At 50.6% G+C, this 11,255-nt stretch overlaps 1 protein-coding gene across 3 annotated transcripts in view; it reads left to right on the forward strand.

The window, feature by feature from the left end:
• The window catches only part of CAMKK1 (calcium/calmodulin dependent protein kinase kinase 1), a 102,613-nt gene extending 94,304 nt beyond the window's left edge, over window positions 1-8,309 (forward strand). For 2 of the 3 annotated variants that reach the window (XM_040613862.1, XM_040613857.1), the window contains exons 16-17: window positions 3,567-3,614; window positions 6,663-8,309. In XM_040613862.1, the coding sequence (XP_040469796.1) occupies window positions 3,567-3,614; window positions 6,663-6,735 (121 nt within the window). In that variant the 3' untranslated portion in view covers window positions 6,736-8,309. The remainder of the gene's footprint in view (window positions 1-3,566; window positions 3,615-6,662) is intronic. The other variant, XM_040613871.1, reaches the window with a different exon arrangement.
• The last annotated feature ends 2,946 nt before the right edge of the window (window positions 8,310-11,255 follow it).

Raw genomic sequence — 11,255 nt, forward strand, 5'->3', positions numbered from 1 at the left:
CCTTTACCTTTGGGAGACTCGTAAGCCCATGCCACTAACCAGCTGGTGGGAACGCTTCTGGACCCTTGATGCTGTGGTTAGTGCCTGGAGCCGGGTGCTTTGTGATCTGCTCAAAGTTCATTAGATCTCACGTGGCTGTGATGTTCCTGATTTGCCACACTGTCCATGTCTAATCCCTTTTAAAATGTTTTTAGGCCTTCAGGATGAGCTGTAAGCCTCCACTTTTATTTGTCTGCTTTCTAAAGGTGCTAGTCAAATTCTTCTCGGCTTATACAGAACCAGCATCTTCCCCTGTCTCTACTCATTTCAGCCTCTGTTTGCACTCAGGCTCCTTGTACAAGACTGAAAATATATAAAAGTATATACTAAATATACGAAAGTATAAAAGTGTATAATTTCCACTGTTGCATTGCTGTGCCCAGTGCCCTTGGGTTACAAAGACATGCCAGGTCAGGGATGGAGCTGCAGCCGTGCCAGGCTGGTCCCTGCCCAGCAGTGCAAGCGCTTAGAAATGTGCAAAAAGCACATGAACGGGCCAGCCCTGCACTGCACCAGCTCCTGCACTTAATTTCTCAGCCTCAAGCCATCGGTGTCAATTTTGGGCAGTAACAGTTGACTTTATCCTAAATTAAGTCACACGCAACTGGAGCTTTGAGAACTGATCTCGAAACCCTTCTGTTCAAAAGACAGGCATTGGCTAAATCTCTTCCACAAATAGTGTCGTATATTAAACACTACAGCAGGAATGTGGTTGGTTTGGATTTTTTTAAGGAATGTCGATTATTATTTCCAACTTTGAAAAATGCTAGACTGATTGAATCTAATGAAAATTACTTCAAATGTAAATAGATTTGTTGAATCTAATGACATGGATTTTATGTAAACTGAGTCTAAATGGGAATGTTCATTGTTCGGTGAGTTACCTCCTGCTTACAGTGGGACTTCCACAGGGGCAAACAGAGGCAGGTACTAAGCCCATCCAGTTCTTAACTCCTAGTGAGTTGTTCTGTAGTAAAACCACCCTTAATACACGTATAAAATATAACATCCGTGCAAATGTTGTGAATAGCGCTGTGTTGGTTAAATATTCAGTGTTGAGTAAGTCTGGATGACTATAAATTTCTAGGATCTGGCAGAAACAGGTAATACCGTTGTAGCATAAAGGCTCTGCAGGGTTCCTACACATCAGGCACCTTTTCCAGCCCTGCAACTGGATGGGGGACCCCAAAAGTGGGATGTGTCAGAAGGGCAGGGCCCACAGCCACCACTGCTCTCTGGCCACGCTGCTGTGTGGTTGCTTATAAGGACCTGAGCAAAAAAACAAGCCACAAGTTCCCAAGCTCTCTGCCACAGAGCTTCTCCTCCCCAGGGGCAGCGTCCTTATATATATAGAGAAATCAGCTTTTGTAATATTTCATCTCCTTCTGGTTAAAGGTAGAAAATAACTTGTGCTTCTCTATAGGCAAAAAGAAAAGCAATTGGAAAAGTCCGGTTTCACATTCCATTTATTAAATTAGGCTGTTTGAAATTGCCAGAGCCCCCCTCACTGCTGCTTCAAGGATCGTACATCTGTGCCCGTACTGAGCGTGTATTTTGCAGGAAATCCTCTGTCAGCTGAGTCTGCTTTCTGGTACTTGATGCCTAATTGATGGTTCTTAAAATGGATCTGTCCTTTAAGCTCAGTCTTTGGGATTTGGCGAGGAGGAAACTGAATCATGTGCTCAAACCTTTTTTTGATTCCTCCCTGCATTACCTATACTCAGTGCGCTGGGCTCTTCTTGGCAATGCTTCGTGCAGAAGCTGCATGGGCAGAAGCCTTTGCAACAGCAGGAGGTCTGTCACGTTTGTCACAACCGTTGTTCCTCTGGAGGGACACCATTAAGGCACCAGTGATTTGAGATCGTTCTTAAATTAGTGCTGGGAGGAGAGAGGGCTCTTTTGGGCACACCTTAGACCTGGAAGAAGCAAATCCTCTCCTGGGTGTTATTTATTGCTTTGTTTAATAGCACTGAAGAGTTAAAAAGGTAGCTGTTAAAACAGCAGGCACGTTCCCTGGGTTGAAGGGAACTAAAAGGAGGATGCCCCAGTGTAGCAATTCTTGTTTTGCAGTGGCTGCCTCTCCCCCGAGAGCATACACACACACCTAGAAGCCGTGTGCGAGCGCTGCCAGCTGTCCCTTTACCCTGGGAGCTGCACGGCAGTGGGGTGGCACAGGGTCCTGCCTTCCGTGCGGGATCTCCCAGAAGATGCGGTGATTCATCGAACCTCACAGATCCTGCAGACCATGCCCAGGTTCAAGCCTTCATTAACAGTGGCTGCAGAAGCAAATGATCATTTTCTAATTTTGCCAGTTACGTTTTTGAAATTCACAGTGATGTTCTGGGTTTCTGTTAGTGCTACGTTTCTTCTGCCTGCTCCAGATTTCTCCTAATTGAGTCAGCGCTGGCTTCACCACATTTTATTGCTCTCATTTATTGCAACTACTACCTATCAAATTAATTGCTGTGTTTTGACAGACCCAATTTACCTTCCCATTATGGCTCCTGTTACTATTGATGAAATGTGGTTGTCAGCTGCTGTACGGGGGATCAGTCTGTATTGAGAAAGCCTACCCTGTTTTCCAGCCTTCCCAAAAAAGACAGCAGAAGAGCCCTTGGGGCCATACTGTCAGTGTAGGCTAGGCACGAGGAAGCCAGCGGGGACAGGGAGGTTAGAAAGTGGCTGACCCAGGTCTCCAAGCAGAAGCAGCTTCTCACAAAGCAGCTCACAGGTACCTGCCTCGTGGGGGCTTTGTGCTGAGAGAGTGCCAGGGCTCGGTGCCGTAAGCCTGCTCCGAAATAGGGCGACCAGGTTTACAGCATCGTTTTTGACTGCTGTAAAGGGGAGTGGCTGCAGGGTGGGTTTAAATTTGCTAGATGTTTCTGCTAAAGGTGCTCCCTTGGTCTCTGCTAGTGCTCGGTGTCTGTCTCTCCAGTCCCAGGAAGGGTTTGGATAGGTAGCACGTAGGTGCTGTCAGAATAAACAACTAAAATCCGTATCAATTGTCACTGCAAAGAGAACTGTGTGTCTGGTGGGAAGAGCCATGCCCCGTGGTGCAGGTGGGCATTCCCCGAATCCACCTAAGGACGGAGGCACTGGCTGTGGCACAGGATTTTCGTCTGGCAAAGACCCACCAGCCAGTGGCCCCGTGCCTGTGTGGCTCTACTGGCACTGAGCTCAGCCACCCCACGGCACGCGGTGGGGGTGCCGTGACCGTGGTGGGACACAACCCCCCCACAGGTGCCAAACGACGTGAACCAGGGAAGCACAGCTGGGCACCAGCGGTGTGCTGGAAGCCCTCTGGAGCTCTCGGCAGTGGTAGGGGCTGGAGTGGGTTTGTACCAGTGCTACCAGTGCCCGTCCTCGGCCATCCTCCAGGCTGCAAGTGGATGTGACCGATGCTCCATCCTCCGTTTCACTAGGAGGTTGCTCGCTAGGCTTGTTCGGTACAGAAATACAAGCTTCTTTGCCTGCTGCCATCATCTTCATGATCACTTTCTTCCTTTGTCTCATTGTTTTGCTCTCAGGGACAGGCTCCTCTTAAACCCATCTCTATATTTGCATCCGTCTTTAAGGTAATTCAGTGTTCGTGTTTCCCCTGGGTGCTATAGAAACGTGTGTCCCCTCCTCAGCCTGCGTGATTTGTGTGGTAGCGAGAGTGTTTGGCTCCATCCTTCCTTCCTGTAGGAGCAATTTTACTGCAGTAATTCCGTGTGCCTGACGCTAATGCGTATGTATGCTCTTTTTATTAGGATTATTCGTGGTTCTTTGGCGTTTGGAGAGGGAGGGGTGGAAAAAGCCACTTGGGTTTTAGCAGGGACTGCTGCTCGGCCCCACGTTCGTGGAAGGAGTAGCCACAGAATTTCGGAAAGGCTGAGGTTTATAATTCAGGCTCAGGTTTAATGTTTTAGGGGTTATGCAAAAGAAAGAGATGCCCATGTCGGCTGCTCCGTGCCAGCACCATCCCACCTCCACCAGGACCTCACTAAAACATGGCCATCTGTGTCCCACCAGCTGCACAGCCCCTTCTGGGGAGCAGTCGGTCCAGTTAATTCTGTTAAATAACAAAACGACATTCCGTGCAAACCGTGACAAACTGGTTTCTAAACATCTGGGTGTGAAGTCTCAGCATCCAGCACTTAGGTGGGACACAGCCTCCCCCCAGGCCTGGGGACGTCTGGGCTGAGGCACCAGGGAAGTCACCAAATACCTCTGGGAGCAGCGCCGCCGTGCTGGAGGCTTGAGCTGGCCCGGTTCATCGCTCCGAGGTGAATGGATGCACCAGAGCCAGGGTGCCACCTTCTCTAAGGGAGGAAGGACTTGCAGAGATTCTCCAAAAATAGTTAGGAGAAGGCAGGAGGAGGAGGATGGGGACTGACGTGGCTGGTGCCACTGCCTGCGGCTAAATTTCTCATGGAGAACTTTCCAAGAGGACTTCACCAGCCTAGATGAGGGCAGATTATTGGTACTTAATGGGTACTCAATGGAGGAACTAAGCACTTACCAGGGTGTGTTTGTGTGTATATGCTGTGATTTGGCTCTTTGTAGGTTGTCCCACTCCATCCCTGTCCTGTGCTGCCTGCGTTTCAGAGGGAAGTGCTGTGAGGCTTGTTCCTGGCTGGGCACAAAACCCTGTGTAAGATACTCAGTGGTTGTGGTCTTCCCGCAGCTGCTGTGGTTAGCAGCAACATGGTCTCCTGGATAGTTGCACAGGTTAGGCTTCACTCACCTGTGCTTTACAAAATGTCACAGAAATCCAGTCTTATGTCTTAAAAAGAGTTATTTCATGGAAATTCATGTCTAGCGGCAGGTCTCACAGCACAAGCCCCGGCTCCCATGCAAACTGCAGAGCACTGACCTCCCACCTTACGTGCAACCCACGTTTAGCTGCTATTTGCCACTGTGTGGGTATCGTGTCACGCTGTTTTGTGTTGCACCCCTCCTGCTCTGCCAGAAGGTGTTTGGAGAGGCAGAAGGTGCTTGGAGCAGGGGGAGCACTGAAGGCACCGCAGGCACAGGCTCGGCCGGGCAGGGAGCAGTGCTGTGCCAGAAAACACCGCTGCTGCTACACGGGGTGATAAATCATTTCAAGAGGGTGATGACAGGCTGTTCCTCAGCCTCCCCTACGGGGAAATGGTCCACGCTGCAGGTTCAAGGTCAGGTTTATCGCAGGGCTTTGCTGGAGCAGAGAAGGGAACATGATTTTTGATAACGTCTGTTTTTTTCAAAAATCCGTATACACGGATGTGTGATTTCAGTGTCGTTCCCAGCCAGCCAACAACCCCAGAGCCCCGGCTCCTGGCCACTCTGTGCTCCAGGCACACACAGCGGCGCTGGTCTCCGCTGCCGAGCTGGCTTCCCCACACAGGCCGGTTCTCCCGTGGCCGGGTTGGGGTGAGCGAGGCTGGACACCCCGGGGGATGCAGATGCTCGGGGTGGCATCACCTCTGGTGCCCTGCGGATACCGTCACGCCTTCGTGGTGGGGAAACGGGTGCGTTGGGTGTGAGTAGCCTGCCTGCCGCGGGTGCATGGGTGGCACCTGGAGGTGTCACGTTTTCTCCATTCAGCCTGGAGCAGGGACAGCTTTCCCTGGGCAGATCTCAGTCACAGGCTGCCTTATGGCTGGCTGGCCTGGGTGGAGCTGTTCCACCTCAAGGATGCCCCGGAGCGCGATGCTGCTGTGCTTGTGGCTGCCAGTGCGACTGGGGCTTGGCACTGGCTTTGCCAAACGGGCTGGTGCAGCTCACAGCCCTTCAAAGATGCCCAGCCTGAGCCAGCAAAATGCTCCGTCAACCTCAATGTCTCCAGTCATGCTTCAGAGTGATGCCCTCAGGAGCTCTGAGCCTTTCCTCCTGCTGGCAGGGGTAGGGTGTCCCATCCCATCTCTGTCCCATCCCATCTCGGTCCCATCCTGCTGCAGCAAAGCTCAAGCCTTCTACATAAGCAAACATCAGAAATTAGGAGTGGGAGGAAAAGGCTGAAGGTATCACGGTGTACCTACAATGCCAGTAAGTTACCTCAGCTTTTTGAAGGTGTTTTTTAAGGTGTGTTTTAAGGACTGCTGCTCTCAGGTGCTGAGCTGTAGAAACTGAAATCAAACAGCTCTCATGTAGGGAAAACAGGATTCTGGTAGAACCATTCCATTCTTACTGCCATTTACAGCAGGGCTTTGGAGAAGCAGTTTATGGTATCGAGCCATCACTCTGATATTTAAAAAAAGAAAAGAAAAAATCAGATTAAAGGAAAGCAAACCAGAACTCCCCAAATACAGACCAGATAATTTGGAATCGTTGCTGCTGCTCTGCAAGACTCCCTCCAAGAGCCAGGTAACTCCTCATGCTGCTGCAGCCAGGAGAAGGGCATTGAGGGGAGTGCAGAGCTCAGCCTTCAGGGCGCGGAGTCCCAGCCAGGGCACAGGTACAAGCTGCCCATGCTGCAGCGCATCGAGCTGGGATGTTGCTGAGCTGTTTATGCAGTACTAGCACGACAGGCTGCTTCATTGCTCTTCCCTCTTAATACTGATGTTGTTGACCCGGGTTGCTCATTGGAAAAAAACACCCCCTGCTTTATATCTTGCATTGCTGTGTGCCTATAATCTCTTTATTTCATGTCATTCGTGTAGAAAACAAGGGAGCAGAGAAGGCAGCAGGGACCCGGAGCTGCCCGACGTGTGTGAAGATGAAGCTACATCCTGAAGCTGCCTGGCTGTGCAGGCTGGTCACTCACGTGCTGCTGCTGTTGTATCCATCATGGTGTTGTCTAGCACCCATCTGCCCTCATCACCAAGTCTGGGGCCTGCAAAGCAAATAAAAAAAAAAAAATTAAAAAAAAAAACCACCACAACCCAAAAACGGACCAACCCAGAAAACCAGAAAGGAGGAACAGAGCAGCAATAAGGAAAAGAGGAGCCCTCGGGCAGCACGGCTGGCAGGGGGCTGGCTCGGCCTCGTGGGCGGCTGCGTTCTTCATGCAAGGTGTCCGTGCGCTCCTCCGTGTGTGCCTTGCTCTCCACTTGCGCTTCACGTGTGGGCTTTGTAGTTGGGTGTCTTGGCCGATGAATGCGGTTTTATTTGTAACACGAGGAACCAAACGTCTCACGGGTCGGTCGCCCTGGAGACTTTTTTTTTTCCTTTGCTTTTTTGCATTCTCTATTTTAAGCATCAGGAAAAAAAATCATTACATCAGAGTCAGGTTTTATATCAGAAGGTAACTGTTTTATTTAATGCACGGGTAAAGCACTTCTGTATATCCGGACACAGTCCTGCTCCTGTTGGAGCTGATGGCAGAATTTCTATGGATGGTCCTGCTCCTGCAGAATTTCTATGGATATCAGTTAAAGGAGGATGAAATCTTGCTGTTGGAGCAAATGCTGTCACTCTCTATGCCTTTCCTTCTCTTTTTTTCCCTTCTCTTCTTACCCCTCAGTTCTTGCACAGTGTAAATCCTGCCAGCGTCGGTGGCTTTAGTCAGGGCAGCGTCATCAAACAGAATCACGCGATATTCCCAGTAACGTGCAATGAGCCTTGGAAGGTCACAGAGACCTGGTGCACTGGGATGTGCTGTGACGTGGAAGGGCTTAGTGCACCCAGGGCATCTGCTAGCCAGGCGTGCTCTTCCCAAGGGGCTGGGGCTGCCCTCCATCCCCTGCGCCCAGCCCTGTGCGCACGGACCTTGTCCTCAAAGCTGAAAAGAAGTAGCAGCTTTGGGGTTTATTTTCCTGAAGGATGATTTCCTTCCCCTCACTCATCTCTCAGCTCCTTTTAAATTACATACCTGATGCTCGTCAGCTTTAATTTCCTGATAAATGACCCAAACTGGGAGAGCTCCCTGGCATGCCAAATGTTGGTAAAGGGTTTTTAGACTAAGGGAAGCGACAGAACACAAATGAGATCAAGACTTGATCTTTTGGGTTTTTAAGGCTTTAATTTTTAATTTTATTTTAAGACTGTCATTTTGATGCACGTGCTGATGCTGCTATTTTATCCATAGTTTGCTTCTAAACTTGGGATTAGAAGCTTCATCTCTACAGTTTGACAACAGGTGAGAACTTGCACTTAAAAGGGCAAAGGCAGCTTTTTCAGTGGCTGTTGACTATAAGGAATTTCACTCCTACACTCAGAGTAAAAACCAGTAATACCAATCCATCAAAATATCCGTTAGCATTTTCCCTTGAGCTTTATGGGGTTTGAGCATGCCCCTGGGAAGCGCATGGGATTGGACTCTTATTTTATAGTACTTAAATAAAGGACACGACGAAATTTGGTTCCTACTTCATCATAGTGTCTTTTTTCAGGTTAATCCTGAGGGTTTGGGACTTTTTTCCCTAATTTTTTGTGCCAGGGGATACGTGCACGAGGGTTGTTGGTAGCGGCTGGTGTACTGGTGTTGCTGTTCTGTTCACTGCAGCCGTTGGGTGGTTTGCAGCGTTTCTGTACCAGTGCTACCAGTGCCCGTCCCCAGCCTGCCACCTCGCCTCGCTCATCTTCAGCCACCTCGGTGGGATGACCAGAAGCAGTCACCAGCCGGAGCTCTGCCCCGCATCTCACCTGTAAATATTGGCAAATGGGGAAATAATATCGCAGCGAGTGTGTTTTATCAAGGGGACCTTTTGATTTTTAAAGCAGGCAAAAGTGTTGGATCCTGTAAAGGTTACTGCTCAGGGCCTGCGCTCTGCATTGCTTGCAGCCGGGTGGCAAATCCTGCCTGCATTTGTGTGGCTGCAATGGCTGTGCGCTCAGCATCCTCCGCGGGCCCGTGGCTCTGCTCCGGCTGCATGCCATGATGCATCCCGCGGGCTGGCGCTTGCATCCCGCTGCCTTGTGATGAAGATGTAAGCACCCAGAGGAAGGGATGGAAGATGGTGATGAGGACTTGGCAAGCCTGAGAGCGCGGGGGGGGCTCTGCAAATGTGGGAGGGGGGACTGGCCAGGAGGAGCCATTGCCTGCGGAGGGGATGGTCTCTGGATGCAAAGTGGTGTGTGCTGGGGACAAAGCGCTGGGATTGCCACCAGGTCCTGCTGCGCGCCAGGGGCTGAGCTGAGCAGCCCCGGGGAAGTGGTGGAAGCAAACTGGTTTGTGGAAAAATGGACCTTCTCCAGCGGGTGTCCTGGGGGCTGGGGCTGGCTGTGGCAAGGACAGGCTGCTGGCAGCGGGAGGAAGGCTGTGGTGCTGGGTGAGTGCCCAGCCTGCGTGGGGAAGCGACCTTGGGTCAAGGGCATGTCTCGGGAAGTTGCCTTACCCCTGGGAGAAAAGGCAGTACCTGTAGTCCTTATCCCCGTGGGACTTCTGAGGTCTAAGCAATACTGGAGTCGTGCTCAAAGAGCTCTAAGACTGCAAACATGGGGATATTTATTGTATTTTTAATATATGGTAAGAATAATTTGCTAATTCGGTCAGTGTTTGTGGTTATTCTCATGATGCCCAAGAGGCTGGGAGATAGGGGGGCAAGGCTGCTGGAAGGCTGTTCTCAGCCTCAATTAATGCAACCAATTTAATTATAATTTACCGGTTATGTCATGCTTCTGTAGTGGTAGCTGAAATGTCATTTCAGTTTTGGAGAGAATGGGTATTTTTTATGATTATCCCCAAATTGGTTTTGAAACAGTTGCCCTTCCGGCTGAAAGAAATAATTCTGGAGCTGTTCCCAGAGGTCCAGGGAGCGACCAGGGCTGCACAGCTGAGCTGGTGTCACACCTTGGTCCCCAGCCAGCCCGCCAGCCTCTGGGGTCAATCCTTTACCTCCCAAACTCCTCTGTATTGCATTGCGGATGGCAGCCTGAAACCATGCCTGAAATGAAATGAGGAAGGTGCAGCAGCAGCAAGAGAAACGCTCGGATTTATCCAAAGGCTTGGTAAGGTGACTGTAAAAACACGCATCTTGCTTAACTGCAATGAAATTTTTACGTACGTGCACGTTAGGGCAGCTGGGAGCAACTCTGTTTTGCTCTGAAGAATGGAAGAGGCTAAAGAGATGGTATTTATTTGAAAATAAACATCTTTGGCAAGCCAGCCCTTTTATCTGTCGAGGAAAGTCATTCTTTTTAGCTGGATGGCTAAATACTTGTGAACGCGGGGACGGGGTCTGGCATGGCAGGGCAAATCTGAGCTGGCATGGGCACGCACTGATACTTCTCTGCATACCCTGCATTTTTGCCCTCCAAATCCTTGCTTGCCCCTGTTATTCCTGGAGTACCAGCATCCCACAAAAAGAGGTACTGGGATGCTCTGCAGTGTGTCAGCGGGGTCTGTCGTGGGGAGGGCTCCTCTTTCCCCCCGTGCGATGGCAGGCTCGGCTCTGGTCAGCTTTGGTGGGCTTTCCCAGCTTGGGGATGGCCTGGAGCGAGAGGCCCGGAAAGAAATTTCTCTTTTGGGGACATGGCATACCTTTTTGGTCTCCAGGATGTCGATTTCTTTGTCTTGTTCAGTTCAGTTCAGTTCAGGAGATAGTGCTACGTAAAAATCCTGGTTTAGTGTCTCCCGTCTGGCACGGAGGGACGCTGCAGTGATATCTTTAACCCTTTGGGCAGGTATGTGTCACTGTGAATGTCACACTTTGCAAAGAAATGAGCTTTTCAGCGTTTTAATGATGCATTGCAGCATGTGAACACATGCACAGATCACCACTCACGGTGTTTATACCTCAGCTCCCCAGCCGTGCCCATGCAGGGGCTACGTGCGTTTCCCAGTGGCGCAGCCTCCAGACACGGCAGTGTGGGCAGACGTGGTGCAGTTGTGTGATGTGGCCCCAGAGCGGGAGCAGGTCCCTGGAGCGGGTGTGTGGAACCGAGAGGGTATTTGCAGCGAGCCTGTGGCCGGGGGTCCGTGCTGCGAGGGGCAGAAGGAATCCCTGGGAGCTTTGGCTGCAGCGCCGTCGCTCCAGCCCGATCTGTGTAGGAGCCTCTTCTCGCAGAAGAAGCTAAACCACCTGCAGCAGTCAGTGCGATCGCGCCGTGAATATTTTTTTTATTTTTTCAGTGCCTTGAGACACAAGAAGCAAGCTGCTCAGCAAAAAAATGGGCTTTCTGAAAGGTCAAGTGGCACATGTCTGTGACATGCTTGTCAGCCTTCGGAGGGTGGTGGGTAAGTCAGGCGTGTCCTTTGCCAGTCACGGTGGCATCAATTACTCTCTTGTTTGTGTCACATCTGGGGTCAACATCTCCTGCCCGGGTGGTGGCTCACTTTTTGCATCTTGCAGGTTGCAGATTTGAGAAATCGT

This window comes from Falco naumanni, chromosome 1, assembly GCF_017639655.2.
Source record: "Falco naumanni isolate bFalNau1 chromosome 1, bFalNau1.pat, whole genome shotgun sequence".
Lineage (NCBI taxonomy): Eukaryota > Metazoa > Chordata > Aves > Falconiformes > Falconidae > Falco > Falco naumanni.